We start from the raw sequence: 16912 nt of genomic DNA on the forward strand, positions 1-16912 counted from the left end.
GAATTCCCCCCGGGGTTCCTGGCTCCGGTGCCAGCTGGTGTTGCAGGCTGGGTGCTGGCACTGGGGCACAGCTGGTACCAGAGCCCCGTTTCCCTGGCTAACCAGCCACAGCTCTGTCGTGGGGGAGGTCAGCGGGGGGGCTCCTAAGGAAGCGAGATGGGCAGGTGTCCCGTGGCGGGAAGATGGGGCCTGAACAAGACCCCAGTTCCGGTGGTAGTGGGGGGGCCGGTGCACTGAGTGTTGAGTGGAGGGGGGTGGTACGCAGCTGTCTCACCTGCCAGCACGGCCCAGTTCTGGGTGCCACCAGGCCTGAGATCTGGGCTTGGGCCGGCCCAGAGAGTCCTTGCACACTCCCTCCCTACCTCCCTCCAGCAGCTTAGAACAAGCAGAAAGTAGAGGAGAAACTGAGGCATAAAGCAGGGTGGTGAGCAGAGCAGCTGCCCATTGGCTCCCCTGCCCGGGGGGGGGGGGGGGCTGGTATTTAATGGGATTGGAGAGGCCAAGTGAGCCTGGGGGAGGGCACAAGGTGCCAACCAGGTGTGCCCATGCCGGGATTGGCCCTCTGCCTCCTGGGGCGGAGCTGCCAAGGGGAGCTCAATTCCTGCCCTTCTCTGCCCAGGGGAGGAGCCAAGCCAGCTTGTGGCATTGGGGGCAGGGCCCTGGAGATGGGCTCAGTCTGAACGCAGGCAGGCTAGTCCCTTGTGCCTCAGTTTCCCCAGCGGTGAAATGGGGTGGGGGATCCTGCCTTGCCTTGAGATGGGTGGAGGAAAAGCGTTGGGTTCACTCTCCAGTTCTGCCCCGAGGCAATGGGCCGGGGACGTCCAGTGCCCTCAAATTCTGCTGCCAACAGCGCTGCCCGCCGGGGGGCCGTTGCCTGCTCGGGGTGGGGAGGGCGGCCTGGCAGGGACGCTGGTAAGAAAACGCCGCCACCCGCAGGAAGGATAAAATAAGATTTTTATTTATAGTCTCATAGTAAAGGGGAAGCCTTAACTTGCAAGACACTTCTGGGGCTGTATGTACAACATACTTCAGCTCCCCCGAGGGAGCCAGGCCCAGGCCCGGGGGCCTGCTACACGCTGCGCACTAGAGAGGGGGGATGCCACAACCTGGGGAGGGGGAGCAGGAGAAGACAGGACGGAGAGACCGGTACAGACACGCATGTGTCGGCCGTCGCCTGGCCCGGGCGCCCTTTCACGTCCTGCTGGAACAGAGCCCAGCCGCCCAGGACGAGGCCGGCCCAACGCAGCCGCGCTTAGTACCAGCGCCAATGTGGGGGGTATTTACATCCGAAAGGCGGGCAGGCAGCCGAGGGACGCCCGCCCGCAAGGAAATTTGATCGTTACTTTGCGAATCTGTTGCCTGAGCCCTGGGGGCCGCGGCAGAGTCTGGCCGGATCGCACGAGAGCGGGAAATAAATAGCAATTCATCACCATTCACCCTAGATAAAAAACACCTCCGCAGCCCCGGGGGAGCCCAGAGGGCTGGCTGCCCTGGGGCCTGTCCCGCCGGGCGAGGAGAGGCTGGCTCCGGGCATGTCCGCCGGGCAAGGCTGCTCTCTGCCCCTTCCCCCAGCAGCCCCGACTCACGGGCGCGAGTATAAATAGAAACACTCGTCAAATCGGGACGGGGCGCGTCTCCTGAGCCGAGTGCTCCCAGAGTCCAGCCGAGGGCCAGGCGCTCCTGCTGCCCCCAGGGGACACGCTGCCGGGGCGGGAGGGGCAGAAAGCGGCAGTCCGAGAGCCTCTACGAGAGAAGGGAGAGTCCTTACGGAGCGGGCGGGCAGGGGGCTAACGGCGCCGGGGCGCTGCCAGGCGTCTAGCTGGCCTCCATGCGCAGCTTCTTTCGGCTCTGAGGCTCGTCCGGCTCGGACTCAGAGCTGGAGTCGGAGCCGCCGTCGAAGGCGGAGATGGCGCTGCCCTTGGGGTTGGTGTAGAGGCTGCTGTCCGACGAGTAGTTGGCCTGCAGCTGGGCACTCGACCGCGCCTTTTCCAGCGCCCGCACTGTGGGGAGAGGGGATAGCTCGCACTGCTGCCGGCGGGCACGCTCCCAACGCTGGGCCAGCCCTGACCCCCTGCAGTGGGCCTGAGGCCAGAAAGCCCTACAGCCTGCTCCTCTCCAGGGCGCGCCAGGGGCCGCGACCCACCTCCCGACGCTGGCGGGTACCCAGATGGGAGCCAGCACAGAGCCAGCTGGCCATGGCAGAGCAAGGGACAGCTTCCCTCCCCCCTGGCAAGAGGGTGTCTATGTGCAGAATAAATGTTAATGTGAGGCATGTGCGGGTGTGCACCACCCAGAGAAACCGATCTGAGCCAGGGACGCTCTGCTAATTGCTGGACAGCGCTGGAATCTCTCCTGAGCGGCCGCATGGGCACCCAGCTCCCAGGGGCACTGCCATGGAGCCAGGCACCCTGGGGTGAGCCCCAGTCACTGCAACGAAGGCCCCTGCCAGTCTCCATTGGACAGGCCCAACTCTCAGCAACTCAACGCCCTGCCCAGTCCCCCTCTGCCTCCCCGGAGCCCCGCTGGCAGGTGCTTGGGGCAAGCCAGTGCCAGGACAAGCACCCCAGGCAAGGTTCCCTCTAATTTTGTATCCATGTGTGGAATAAATATTCTGTGCTCTGAGACGTGCGGCTGTGCACCACCAGCAGACACACAGGCTGCCAGCTGGGTGGCCGCCCACATGCTCAGCTCACTGCTGTCCAGCTGGGGGAAGGCAGCACGAGAGCCACTGAGGAGTGTCCAGGCCCCGGCCTGGCGGGCGCTGCCCCTCACCTTGCTGCTCCAGCAGTGCGTTCTGGCGCTTGAGGTCGTCGATGTCCTGCTGGTGCGTGTGGTTTTTCCGGCGCATGTACTGGATGTACTCGGTGGCTTTGTCCAGGATTTGGGCCCGGGATGCCTGTTGCAATAGTGGGAAAAACATAACAAAATAAAGACCTCAGTCCCGTGGGGCGCTCCCAGGCCGGGCGCAGGCCCTGCAGCCGGGCAGGCCTAGGCACTGAGAGGGGGGCCGAGGGGCTCGGCTGGAGCCTGCAGCAATACCGGGCCCATTGGGGGTGGGGGGGAGCCGCCCCGTGTGCACAACAGCGACGCTGCCTGAGGCTGGGGAGAGCCTGAGCCCATGGCGGGGGGTGCAGGACAGTGACGCTGCCTCAGTTTGCCCTTGCCGGGACCCTGGCCGCAGGCAGGAGGGGTGCTCCGTGTGCCCGCCCTGGTGAGACGCAGGAAGCCGGTTGGCTGGCACGGCTCAGGAAGCATGGGAGGGGGCTTGTGCATACAGAACAGCCACGACTGCGGGGAATGCAGGCCGGAACAGAGCACTGCTGTGGCCGAATTGGACCAGAGCAAGGGAAAGGGGGTGGCAATGCTTGTTTCTTCCTTTTGCTTTCCAAACCCCCTAAGGTGCTCCCCCCAAAGGCACCGTTAGAGGAATGGCAGAGCTGCAGCACCAGCCAGCCTTTGATGGGGTCAAGGTTGCCAGCATCATCTTAACTCTGCCCTTCTGGCACATCCTGCAAAGCAGTCGTTCATCGCACAGACAGCCTTGCTCAGTGCTCAGCAAGGGGAGACAGTGATCCCTGTCCCGGGGCAGCCCCCTGGCCTTAGTCACCACAAACTGCACCAAACCCGCATGTTACAGGCACGGCAGAGTATCGGCCAACACTGAACCATGTGCCTGGGGCCAACAGCCCCTTTGACATCTGGCAAACTGAGGCACAGACAATGCAGCCTGCATGGGGGCACCCAGGCTACCTGAGACTAGAACCAGCTTTGCTAGGGCTGACCAACCGCCCAAAGCACAGCCCCACCCACTGCTGCTGCAGGGAGGAGGGGGTGGTGGGGACTAGGCCCAAGGAGCAGCCTGGAGAGTGAGACCCAGGTGCACAGGCAGCTCGTGGGTGTCCCAGCCCAAGGGCAGTTCTGCTCTGAAGCACAGCAGGAGCCGACTAGGGCAGCCCTTGGATGGGAGACCAGCCAGGCTGTCCTGAGCCCGTTGGAAGGGGGGCCAAGTGAGGACAGCAGTGGGGAGGAGTTTGCAGAGACCAGGCTGGACAGAGGCCACTGTCCCTGGCATTTTGCACTGAGCAAGGGGCCTGCCAGCACCCCTGCCTGGCAGTCCAGCCTGCTCCCAGGGTGCACTGCTCCAAGACATTCGCCCTTTGTGCGTTTTCTCCAAATCAAAGGGGAGGCCGCAGCGGGGTGCACAGGCCACTGGCTGCCCAGTGCTGGGCGTTCCCCATCCAGAACACGGACTCAGCAGGACCTGGCCTGCCCCACAAACACTCCAGGGCCCTGCCCCTCTATGCCAGGCACAGGTGTGGGCAGGCAGGATCCAGGTGTGGGCGGAGGGTTCTGTGTGGGGCAGCCTGGGCAGTGGGTGGTCCCAGGAGAAGGTGGCTGGGGTTCAGCAGAGGGTCTAGAGCTCTGGGAGCAGGGCTCAGATCCACGTGCAGCTGGTTGGGGATCTGGGTCAGGGAGGTTCAAGTACAGGGGGAGTGGAACATGAGGGGCGGGGCTCCAGGTGTGCGTGTGATGGGGGTGAGACCCAGCAGGAGGGTTGGGTGGATGGGGGAGCAGCTCCCTGGACAGTGACCCCTCCCCTGCAGCGCAAGAGGGGCTGCGTCTGACACGGCCGGGCTGCCCTGCAGGGAAAGAGGCGGGTCCGTCCGCCCCAGCCCAGCCGGGACTAGCAGCTGAGTCCAGCGAAGGGCAAGAGCCACCCGCTGGGTCTTCCTCTGTCCCGCATTGATTCAGCAGGGTACCCAAAACGTAGTGGGGGGAGGGTCCCGTGACCACTCTTGCGGCTTCCCTTTGCCTCCCCAGCAAAGTCATTTTTCTGCGGGGAAGCAAACAAATCTGCGGGGGACCAGTGCTGTGCGGGAAGAGGGGCGAATCCCCCCGGGGGCGTAGTGCGCCGCGCTTCCCGCTGCAGCACCGCACGTGACCCAATTACTCTGCTTGGGGGGAGCAGTTGAAACCCCTGCGGTCAGCTTGCCCGACCTTTCCCCTTACGATCCGCCCTCTCCCCCGTTTCGAGTGCTCAGGCTGAAATTTCCCAGGTCCGGCCTCCGGTTCCAGCTGAACGGTTTCGGAAAGTCTGAGCAAAACGGTGCTGAACTGTTTCTTCCAGCTGACCACGGGCATCCCTCCCGCCTGGCATAGGAGCCAGCTACTTGGGCCGTCCTGGGAAAGCGTGTTCGGTTCGGCCAAGCAGCTTGAGCCTCCCCCTCAGATGCTCGCTCTGTGTCTCCCGCGCCCAGCCCTGCTGTACTGCAGCCGCAGTTAAAGCCAAACACATCCCGACCCTCCAGCTCCTCTCCAATAGCCCAGGGCCTAGATGAAGATGCCAGGGACTGGGAGCCAGGAGTCACGATCCCTTCACGATCTGACTGGGGTTCATTCCGGGCCTTAGCTGTGCAAGGGCCTTGTTTTAGGCGGGGGGCGGGGCCCTCCGCACGGGACAGGCGGATCTGTGCAGAGAAGTCTGGTCTCAGTGCGGCTCCAAACCCAGGTGCTTGGGCCAGGTTTCCGGCCGGGAATGCTCCTGTGAAGTACGGTGAGGGCCCCACACGAAAGAGCCCCGTGTCCTTTCAATGCCTCCTCTCAAACCGCACCCCCGAGTCCTAACTCTGCCTCGGCCCCAGCCGGACCCACGGGCCTCGCCGCCTAGGGGCCGCCGTGGGGATAACAGTCTCCTACCCAGAGCAGCGGGTGGAGTTTCTCCTCTGGGCTGTGGACAGGATGGTCCCAGGAGCGGATATTACATGGGCTGGGCTTCTTCGGCCGGATCTCTCCAAGGCAGCAGGGAACTGTGCAGCAAAAGCTCCCCCCAGGGGGAGACCGGCTCCGACAGCATCACCCCGGCACCTCCCCCACTGCCATTTCCAAACGCGGGGGCCTGGCCTCCCGCCTCCGGCTTTCCGCAGCTCAGTGGGCGGCCGGCCGTGCAGCCGGGCTAAGCAGCCAGCAGGGCCGTGAAGAGCCCAGGCTAGGACTCGGGAGCCAGCTATAGGGCCCCGTCAGCCTGACTGAGGAAGGGTGGGTCCATCCCGGCTGCGATACAGCGTCACAGACCCGACTGCTTCCCCAGGAATGCTGCCTAGCAGGAAGCGCCCAGCCTGGAGCCTCCACACGGCTCTCTGGGCTACCCCAGGAGCCGGGGCTGCACTCCCTCGTGCTTTCCAGAGCTCCGCCCGCAGTCTGCCGGGACCGGGGTCCTACTCGGCCTCCGAGCTCAGAGCCGGCGTCAGCGCCGACTCCCTCTGAAACAACGCAGGGCCAAAGGCAGGCTCTGCAGTCACAGGCACGGCTGCTCCATCCCACGGGCCTCCCGGGAGCCCTGCCCTGCCAGCCGGCCCAGTGCGACGGGAGGCCACGAGAACCAGGAACGGAGCCTCACCGGGACCCTGCCTGCTCCAACCCAGGTCGGCCAGCGGCCAGCACGAGGCCGGAGAACTGCCCAGCCGGCCTCCGGGAAGCCCCACGATCATGCCCTGGCACTAAGGGTCTCAGGGGAGACAGGGCCCTGCCCACAGCAGGCCAGGGGATGCCCATCTACCCCAGCGCAGTGGCCCAGGCACGTGGGCAGCACCCAAGGCTTGCAGCAAGTGGGCTGCGGCTGCGCGGATCCCTGCCAGGGGAGGGCAGGCTGACGTGCCAACCAGCCAGGCAACTTGGAGCGTTTGGAAATCGAGCTGTGCCAGGCCAGGTGTGGGGCCAGGCCAAGCCCCCGCAGACCCCGTGTGGCCAGGAGGACGAGGGCTAGTTTCCGCCCCCTGCAAGCCCCGCCCCCACGCTCAGGCCTGGCCCCGCCCCCACGCTCAGGCCTGGCCCCGCCCCCACGCTCAGGCCTGGCCCCGCCCCCACGCTCAGGCCTGGCCCTTCCATGCCCATCCATTGAAGACACCAGCTGCCAGCTCAAGCTAGAGCAGCTCAGGAGGGCCCCGGTTCGATCCCCGGTGTGTCAGCGGCTGCCATCTCCTCATATGCCCCCCGGCTCTGACACTGAGGCACCCCGCCCAGCACTGACCGTGGGCTCCGGACCTCAGGCCCCCAGCGGCGGGTGGGTCTCTTGGGTCGCTCCTGGCCGCGTGTCTCAGCCTGGGCTGCAGGGCGGTTCTGAACGGCCGGCAACGCATGTGGGAGGCAGCCAAGCCAGGCCGGGCACCAGGTCTCTCAGTAAACTCACCTTCTCTCCCTGGAGGGAGGGGACGGAGTCCCGCAGGCTGTGGAAGCTGTCTTTGATGTGGTCCCTGCGCTTGCGCTCCAGCGCGTTGTGATGCGCCCTCTTGTCAGCCTGCGAGAGAGGGACAGAGACGGGGGTTAGGGCCCTGCAGCCTGGCCTGGCCTGGCGGGGAGGGCGCCGGCGGCCCTGCGCTCGGGGGCAGCGGTCTCTGCGGTACGGCCCTGCTGGAGGCAAAGAAAGAGGGGGAGGAGAAAGGGCAGCGGCAGCCAGGGCAGCTCGAGGCAGGTGCACGGAGAAAGAGTTGGCATCGGGGCAGGAGGAGGCCCCGCCCTCACGCTCCGGCCGGCCCCGCCTCCACGCTCACAGCCAACCAGAAACACTCGCGACGGAAGCGAACAGCTGGTGCAGATCAGCCACCGGGGTGGCATCCCCTGGGGTGGTCCAGGTGCCGGCGGAAACGTCAGCCCCAGCAACGTGTCCCCTCCTGCACTCCTGAGGAGCCGCGGGGGAAGTCAGGCTCAGCTGGGAGCCCCCGTCTGTCCATGCTGGTGGGGCTGGGGAGGATCGGGGCTCACTCCCATCGTCCTCCGTTGCCTCTGACCCCCACCTCTCCTCCCAGCCTGCGCACAAGGGACATGGCAGGTCCCCTGCATCCCAGAGCCAGATGGCACCTTGAGATCATCCTGTCCGGCCTCCAAATGGGACGCCAGGTGCCACGCTGGCACGGGCAATGGTTTTCCAGCGTCTCCTTCTCTGGCAGCCTCACGTGCCCACAGATCCCAGCCGCCTTCCTGTGCTGGCAGACTCGGGGCAGGGCACGGAGCGGGCGGCACTGGCTTGGGGGAGCGACGCCTGGAGGCCAACGGGCGGGTTAGGAGACGAGAACGCTGCGCTCCCACCGGGCCCACCTGGCTGCTGCACTGCAAGGCAGCCTGCCCGGGCACTGGCACCACCGCGCAGTGCGCTAGCTGCCAGGCCCTACTGGGACCCGGCGTGCCCCACCTACCGGCGGGGCGATGCCCACGCTCTCAGCTCCAGCCGTGCGCTGGCTCCGCTTCGCAAAGCGCTGAGCTCTCAGGCCTGGGGCCTGAAATCCACCTTCCCTCCTCCTCCCAGCAAAGGCAGGTCCCTGCCACCGGCGCCCCGCGGGCCTGTTCCCAGAGGAGCGCCAGGCCACACCGACCCTGGGCTGTTACCACGGGGGTGCCAGCTGCCCCCGGCCAACAGGGGGGTTCACTACAGCCACACGCTTGCACGGAGCCAGCCCCCGACGCAGCCCGTCAGGAATGGAAGCCGCCCTCTCTGTTCCCGGCTACCCCCTTCTGCCTTAGCAGGGCCCACCCCAAAAGGTCCCTCGACTGTCGCCAGAGCCGGCTCTGCATGGGCTCCAAGTGCTGCCCCCCGGCGGCCCTATCGGTACGCAGATCCCTTCCCCCAAGCCGCTCTGGGGCGGGCAAGCAGTAGCTGCCCACGACAGGCCAAATGTAGTCGCCCTGGATTCCCCCCCTTGCCGGACAACTGCCCAGTTCAGCCCTCCCCACCCTGGCTCCAGCCAAAGGGGCAGTTGCTCTGGGTGCTGCTCCCCAGCCCGACCAGAGCCCCGGGCCGTCCCCAAGAGAGCACGGCCCGGCCGGACGCACCTGTCCTGGGAGCCAGGGCTGCCCCCTTCCCGGCGGGGCCTTTCGAAGGCAGCGCCAGGGGAGCTCAGCAGGCACAAAGCCGCCAGCAGTGGCTGCCGCGCACTCAGGCCCAGCGGCCGAGCAGCCCCCAGAGCAAACGGCAGGAGAAGAATACGGCCATTGACATTCAGCAGAGGCTTTGGTTTTCCACCTGGCGCCGTTCCCGGCCACCCTGCGAGCTGGCTTGACAACGCAGGCAGGGCCAGGGCTGACGGGCGCAGACCCAGAGCACAAGGGCTGCCACCTGCAGCAACGAGACACGGGACGGCCTAGCAGACAGCAGCCCCCAGCCAGGGAGCAGCGAGCCCTAAGCCAGCCAGGAGCAAAGGCGACAGCCCTGGGCCCTCCCATGCCCCGCTCTGGAGGGGTTGCCTGCCCCCCCCCCCGACAGCGCCCGTGGCTTAAGCCGTGCCCGGTGCCAAGCGAGGCCTGCGTGACAACAGTGCCCCATTCATGGGCCGGCACGGCCTGCGGCCATGTGAGGCTCGTTAGCGCTGCGGAGGGGCTCCGCTTCAGCCAGCCCCGCGCTGCCTTGCAGGGGCTGCCAGCCGGGCACAGCCAGAGAGGAAGGAAACCTCCCAACCCCGGTGCCTGGCACCCACCAGCCAAACCCTGGCTCAGACGTGAGGCTGGCTGGCCTGGGCTCTGCTTGGCCTTTAAGAGTCGCGGTCACCGGACGAGCCGTCCCTTGCAACGCGCCCCTCCGTGGAGTCTGTGCACTGCCCACCTGGTCTCTCCACCCCCCCGCATTGGGACAGATGGAGCGCTCCCATCGCCCCCACCAGCAGCAGAAGGCACGGCCCAACACAGCCCAGGCGGGGGGGGCCGGCCTACCTAGGAAGCAGCTGAACCCTAACCCCGCGTCAGGTCATCTAATGACACATGGGGGATAGGCACAAAGCTGCCCCCTTCCAGGTCTCCCGCGGGCCAGCGCCGGGCCGAACACGCAGGCAGCAATCTGGACTACGTGCGACGAGCCGCTAGTGCCCACGCCCCAGCTCCAGAGGAACACGCACCGAGAGCTCTCCTGCTGCCCGCTCGGCGCCCCGGACACGGCTGCTCTGCAAACCCACCAGAGGCAGCCAGGAGACACCCTGCCCCAATCGGAGCAGGGCAAGCCAGGGCCTGATCCCAGGAGGGGCAGCTGCCACAAGGCGGCTTTTAAAAATCTCCCTTGAAATGGTCCCCCCCAAACCGCGCGGGTGCTTTCAAGGGACCGTCTCTCGGCGACTGCGCCCCTCGGCACGGTGCATCGGGGGGCACGTGCGCTAGGCCATCAATGCTGACCAAGGCAGCTCTTTTCCGGCAGCTTGAATCTCGGGGTATCACGGCGCCCCATCCCCCCCTCTGGGCAAGGTGCATGTTCCACACACAGATCAATTCACAAGGGAGCGGAAGGAACCACGCACCGCTCGGCGGGGGGATCGCTCTTCTCCAGGCCAACAACCCAAGCCAATGCTCACGGGGGGCTTTTCCACCAGCTGGCAAAGGGAAGACAAAGGGACTTCCAAAGTCATTGGCTCCCAAGACTTCTCTAAGGAAGCCTTTGTCTTAAAAAATAAATAAATAAATAAAGCAGCCACCCCGCACTTCCCACACCAGCCACTCTGAGCAAGTTGTCTGGAGCAAGCACCGAGTTTTGTAGATGCTCCAACTCGCTCCAAGCGGCGAAAGCTAATTTACTGGGGGCATTTCAGTCCAGCTGGGCAGTGCAAACAGAGCATTTCACGGCCTGCTTCTCCCCCACTAGCAGGAGGCCAACGGGTTTAGGGTTCAACCGCCGCGGAGGAAGATTTGCAACAAGAGACATTTTCACTGCAATTCCGAGCGATTCATAAACATGGCCACGCAAATTCGTGGCTTCAAGTAGTCGCTTCCTCTCCACTGCCACCCTCTGGCGGAGACCTGAAATCCTTCCTGATTCTTAAAAAAAAGCAGCCACCACTTCCGTCTGAGCCATGTTTACTTACGGTTCTTACCAGAAACACCCAAGATCACGGAAACCGAAAGGTTTGAAAAAGTGTCCAGGACTTTCAGTTTCTTTTCTTCCAGTACCTGACAGCTGCGTGTACGTAGCCACTTTCACTGTTCCTGCTGCTTGTGTGAGTCGTTCACACAGCCAGGGGGAGAGTATTTACGAAACCATATCTATCAGCAAGGGCCTTCCAAGCCGATCACACAGCTAGGACTTGCCTAGACGTAGGCCTCCTGGAGAGGAGAGCACACACAATTTCAAGCCAGCCAGCAAGATTCAATTCGATCATCCAGGGGTGAACAGAAACAGCCCAGACCTATTCGAAGAGCAGCCGAGGACGGTCTTTTTACACAGGGTAGACGTGTTTGGCCAACCTGCACCATTCCCCAAAGGATTCAAGGAGCAAGCGATTTATTACAATCTCACAGGCCTAGGCAAGGCCTGGTACAGGGATAAGCATCAATAGGGGATCTCAAACTATCTAACCGTCTAGGCAGACAACGACACTCAAGGCGAGCCAAGGAATCGGACGGGTAGCCACAAGGCCCAGCGATCTACAACCTGGCAAGCCGAGCTAAGTCCCACGAGTTGCTTCTTGCAGAGCAGGCTTTACAGACTAGACCCCACAGAAAACCCGACCAGGGACACCTCAGACAGCAACGCAGCTCGGGAGGCCAAAAACCAGCCCAGCTAAATGCATTTATCAAAAAGCCAGCCAGGCCCCCAAGACAGAGCCAGCGTCACCCATTCATATTTACTGTCCCAGAAGATCTCAGCCCAGTAATTCCTGCACACTCCATGCTACTCTCCCCAGAGAAAGGGGTCTCTCCCCCAAACCCACACAGCTCCTGGTGTGCGAGACCCCCCCGTCACTCCTCCGCAGCCAACCTGCGCTGCCCAGTCGTCCCCAGGCAGGGCCGAGCCCCACACACAGGGCTTGCAGCACAATCCTCCCCACACATCCAGACTAGGGCCCCCCTCCAATTCCTCATACCCTGGTCTAGATCCTGCACATGCCCAAGCTAGAACCTCTCCACGTGCCCAGCCTAGATCCTCCCTAATTTCCCCCACACACGTCCAGCCGAGACCCGCCCCACGTGTACACACTCAGCCAGCCCCCACATACCACAAGCACCTTCAGCTGGCCTAGATCCCCCTCCCGCATGCCTGGCTGTCCTAGATCCCTCACTCCCCCTGCCCACAAGCCCAGCCTAGATCCCCTCTTCTATCACGGCTATGTCTAGCCAAGATCTCTTCCACATACACAGTGTAGATTCCCTACACACTTTGGAATGAGTGTGTACAGTAGGGGTGGGGTCAGATTCCCCTCCAAATCCTCCTTCATGCACACCCAGCTTACATCCCCCTCTGTTCACCCCCCAACCTAGCACAGCAGGCTAACAGTCCTCTCCACAAACCCCCACTTATCCCCTGGATCTCACACACTTTCTCCCCCCAGAAAGTCTCCTCTGCCTGCCCCAATCTCACACACCACCAACCCAAACACACTGGGCCTAAACCCTCCTTCCCACAATATCTTGAATCCCCACTTCACCTGTGTCTGCTACAGATGCGCTTTTCCACCTCCCCCGCCTGTCACCACCCCACATCTCCCGGATCTAGAAAACCCCCCTTCCCAATCCCACCATGCCTGACCTACAGTCCCATCCTACCTCACGTGCCCCTTCCGAATCCCACTCCACACCTCTAACACATGAGCCTCACAGGTCCTCCCATGGCCTGGACCCCAGCCCCTGATCCCCCCTACACACTTCCCTGCCTGCATCACCCCAGCTTAGCTCGCCCTGGATCCCAGATCCCCCCTACACATCTCCCTGCCTGCATCGCCTGATACTGGCTCACCCGGGATCCCAGATCCCCCCTACACATCTCCCTGCCTGCAACACCTGATACCAGCTCGCCCTGGTCCCGGACCCCCCTACACATCGCCTGATACCGGCTCTCCTGGGTCCCAGATCCCCCTACACATCGCCTGATACCGGCTCTCCTGGGTCCCGGACCCCCCTACACATCGCCTGATACCGGCTCTCCTGGGTCCCAGATCCCCCTACACATCGCCTGATACCGGCTCGCCCTGGGTCCCAGATCCCCCTACACATCGCCTGATACCGGCTCGCCTGGGTCCCGGATCCCCCTGCACATCGCCTGATACCGGCTCGCCTGGGTCCCGGACCCCCCTACACATCGCCTGATACCGGCTCTCCTGGGTCCCGGACCCCCCTACACATCGCCTGATACCGGCTCTCCTGGATCTCAGATCCCCCTACACATCGCCTGATACCGGCTCGCCTGGGTCCCGGACCCCCCTACACATCGCCTGATACCGGCTCTCCTGGGTCCCGGACCCCCCTACACATCGCCTGATACCGGCTCTCCTGGGTCCCGGATCCCCCTGCACATCGCCTGATACCGGCTCGCCTGGGTCCCGGACCCCCTACACATCGCCTGATACCGGCTCTCCTGGGTCCCGGACCCCCTGCACATCGCCTGATACCGGCTCTCCTGGGTCCCGGACCCCCCTACACATCGCCTGATACCGGCTCGCCTGGGTCCCGGATCCCCCTGCACATCGCCTGATACCGGCTCTCCTGGGTCCCGGATCCCCTGCACATCGCCTGATACCGGCTCTCCTGGATCTCAGATCCCCCTACACATCGCCTGATACCGGCTCTCCTGGATCTCAGATCCCCCTACACATCGCCTGATACCGGCTCGCCTGGGTCCCGGACCCCCCTACACATCGCCTGATACCGGCTCTCCTGGGTCCCGGACCCCCCTACACATCGCCTGATACCGGCTCTCCTGGGTCCCGGATCCCCCTGCACATCGCCTGATACCGGCTCGCCTGGGTCCCGGACCCCCCTGCACATCGCCTGATACCGGCTCTCCTGGGTCCCGGACCCCCCTGCACATCGCCTGATACCGGCTCTCCTGGGTCCCGGACCCCCCTGCACATCGCCTGATACCGGCTCTCCTGGGTCCCGGACCCCCCTACACATCGCCTGATACCGGCTCTCCTGGGTCCCGGATCCCCCTGCACATCGCCTGATACCGGCTCTCCTGGGTCCCGGATCCCCCTACACATCGCCTGATACCGGCTCTCCTGGGTCCCGGATCCCCCTACACATCGCCTGATACCGGCTCGCCTGGGTCCCAGATCCCCCTACACATCGCCTGATACCGGCTCTCCTGGGTCCCGGACCCCCCTACACATCGCCTGATACCGGCTCTCCTGGGTCCCAGATCCCCCTACACATCGCCTGATACCGGCTCGCCTGGGTCCCGGACCCCCCTACACATCGCCTGATACCGGCTCTCCTGGGTCCCGGACCCCCCTACACATCGCCTGATACCGGCTCGCCTGGGTCCCGGACCCCCTACACATCGCCTGATACCGGCTCGCCTGGGTCCCGGATCCCCCTACTCATCGCCTGATACCGGCTCGCCTGGGTCCCGGACCCCCTACACATCGCCTGATACCGGCTCTCCTGGGTCCCGGACCCCCCTGCACATCGCCTGATACCGGCTCTCCTGGGTCCCGGACCCCCCTACACATCGCCTGATACCGGCTCTCCTGGGTCCCAGATCCCCCTACACATCGCCTGATACCGGCTCTCCTGGGTCCCAGATCCCCCTACACATCGCCTGATACCGGCTCTCCTGGGTCCCGGATCCCCCTACACATCGCCTGATACCGGCTCTCCTGGGTCCCAGATCCCCCTACACATCGCCTGATACCGGCTCTGCTGGGTCCCGGATCCCCTGCACATCGCCTGATACCGGCTCTCCTGGGTCCCGGATCCCCCTACACATCGCCTGATACCGGCTCTCCTGGGTCCCGGATCCCCTGCACATCGCCTGATACCGGCTCTCCTGGGTCCCGGATCCCCCTACACATCGCCTGATACCGGCTCTCCTGGGTCCCGGACCCCCCTGCACATCGCCTGATACCGGCTCGCCTGGGTCCCGGACCCCCCTACACATCGCCTGATACCGGCTCGCCTGGGTCCCGGACCCCCCTACACATCGCCTGATACCGGCTCTCCTGGGTCCCGGACCCCCCTACACATCGCCTGATACCGGCTCTCCTGGGTCCCGGATCCCCCTGCACATCGCCTGATACCGGCTCGCCTGGGTCCCGGACCCCCCTGCACATCGCCTGATACCGGCTCTCCTGGGTCCCGGACCCCCCTGCACATCGCCTGATACCGGCTCTCCTGGGTCCCGGACCCCCCTGCACATCGCCTGATACCGGCTCGCCTGGGTCCCGGACCCCCCTGCACATCGCCTGATACCGGCTCGCCTGGGTCCCGGACCCCCCTGCACATCGCCTGATACCGGCTCTCCTGGGTCCCGGACCCCCCTACACATCGCCTGATACCGGCTCTCCTGGGTCCCGGATCCCCCTGCACATCGCCTGATACCGGCTCGCCTGGGTCCCGGACCCCCCTGCACATCGCCTGATACCGGCTCTCCTGGGTCCCGGATCCCCCTGCACATCGCCTGATACCGGCTCTCCTGGGTCCCGGACCCCCCTGCACATCGCCTGATACCGGCTCGCCTGGGTCCCGGACCCCCCTGCACATCGCCTGATACCGGCTCTCCTGGGTCCCGGACCCCCCTGCACATCGCCTGATACCGGCTCTCCTGGGTCCCGGATCCCCCTGCACATCGCCTGATACCGGCTCGCCTGGGTCCCGGACCCCCCTACACATCGCCTGATACCGGCTCTCCTGGGTCCCGGACCCCCCTACACATCGCCTGATACCGGCTCTCCTGGGTCCCGGATCCCCCTACACATCGCCTGATACCGGCTCTCCTGGGTCCCGGATCCCCCTACACATCGCCTGATACCGGCTCGCCCTGGATCCCAGATCCCCCTGCACATCGCCTGATACCGGCTCGCCTGGGTCCCGGACCCCCCTGCACATCTCCCTGCCTGGACGCCAGCCCCGGCCGCTCAGCCCCGTCCGCCCGGGATCACATGAGCCCAGCGCCAGCTGGGTCCGCTCCCCGGCCCGCCCGCGGCGCACTCGGCCTGCCCCCCCGGCGCTGGCGCTCTGGGCCGGGCGGGGCGCGAAGGCAGCACGTACCGCAGACTGAAACCTCGGCTGCTCGTCCTGCAATAAGAGAGAGACAGAGACACTCGCGTTACTGGCGGGCGGCCGGCGGGCCGGGGGGGGCAGGGGCGCCACTCACGTCGCTCTCCACCTCGATGTCATCGTTGTCGCTCATGCTGCCGGGCCTCCGGGCGCGCCGAGCCGAGCCGAGCCGGGCGGGGCGCCACAACAACAGCCCGCACCGCGCAGCCGCCTCCCGCAGCCCCAGCCGCGCCGCCGCCGCCGCTGCCTGCTCCACCGTGCGCCGCCCTCCCCCCCCTTCCCCGGCCACGTGACCGCCAGCGCCGCCTCCCGCCGCGGGGCCTGCTGGGGGCTGGAGTCCGCCGCGCCGCGGCCGCCGGGCGGGGGGCCGGCGCCGCGCACTACAGCCCCCGGCGGGCCCCGCGCGCGGCCCCGCAGCCCCCGGCGCCGGCGCAGAGGCGGCGGCGCGGCGCACGCCGGGAGTTGTAGTCTCGGGCGAGGAGGAAGGGACTCGGCGGGGAAGAGGACACGTGGATGGGAGGCGGGGACTGCGCGGCTCCCCACCCTGCTCAGCACCTCCCGGGGGGGGGAGGGGCGGTGCTCAGGGCTGCTGCCCTACCTAGGGGGCGCGGAGCCCTCGCTGGGTGCCCCAGCCCCCCCCACCCTGCACAGCAATGGGGGTCTCCCAGGCGCCTGCCCACCAGGGGTCGGGTGGCCTGGCCAGGCAGCTGGTTTTTGGCTGGAGCGGCCGGTGGAAAGGCCCAGCCACCTGGGCGGTTACAAGTCGGGTGGGTAGCAGGGAGGGGGCCCAGCCCCCTTGGCTCCACCCAGCTCCCAGACCCCTGCGGCTCCTAGGCAGGGGAAGGTGCAGTCCACAGCTTCTGCAGCTCCCAGTGGTCCCAGTTCCCGGCCAATGGGAGCGGCACAGCTGTCACTTGGCAACGGTTCCTGGCCAATGGGAGCTGCGGAGCTG

The 16912-nt window shown here is 65.4% G+C and overlaps 1 protein-coding gene across 4 annotated transcripts; it reads right to left on the minus strand.

Moving 5' to 3' along the window:
- Positions 1-937: 937 nt before the first annotated feature.
- MAX (MYC associated transcriptional regulator X) lies at positions 938-16248 on the minus strand. 4 transcript variants are annotated; one of them, XM_075929127.2, is made up of 5 exons: positions 16058-16248; positions 15952-15978; positions 7187-7294; positions 2773-2896; positions 938-2000 (listed from the first exon to the last, which is right to left on the minus strand). In XM_075929127.2, the coding sequence occupies exons 1-5, from the start codon at positions 16091-16093 to the stop codon at positions 1816-1818; spliced, it is 480 nt and encodes a 159-aa protein (XP_075785242.1). In that variant the 5' UTR covers positions 16094-16248; the 3' UTR covers positions 938-1815. The 4 variants fall into 4 exon arrangements, with proteins under 4 accessions (XP_075785242.1, XP_075785241.1, XP_075785243.1 ...); XM_075929126.2 differs by having other exon boundaries at positions 2773-2902; XM_075929128.2 differs by lacking the exon at positions 15952-15978 and having other exon boundaries at positions 2773-2902; positions 16058-16247.
- Positions 16249-16912: the final 664 nt, after the last annotated feature.

Source organism: Pelodiscus sinensis, chromosome 5, assembly GCF_052426305.1.
Source record: "Pelodiscus sinensis isolate ZL-2025 chromosome 5, ASM5242630v1, whole genome shotgun sequence".
NCBI lineage: Eukaryota > Metazoa > Chordata > Testudines > Trionychidae > Pelodiscus > Pelodiscus sinensis.

Bases quoted from the DNA above. Each gene is read 5' to 3' on its own strand.
- MAX (XM_075929126.2), bottom strand. From the start codon at position 16,093: ATGAGCGACAACGATGACATCGAGGTGGAGAGCGAC. The intron at 7,295-15,951 runs GTACGTGCTGCC...CCTCTCTCGCAG, and splicing joins AGCCGAGGTTTCAGTCTGCG to GCTGACAAGAGGGCGCATCA. The intron at 2,001-2,772 runs GTGAGGGGCAGC...CTCTCCCCACAG, and splicing joins CGCACTGCTGGAGCAGCAAG to TGCGGGCGCTGGAAAAGGCG.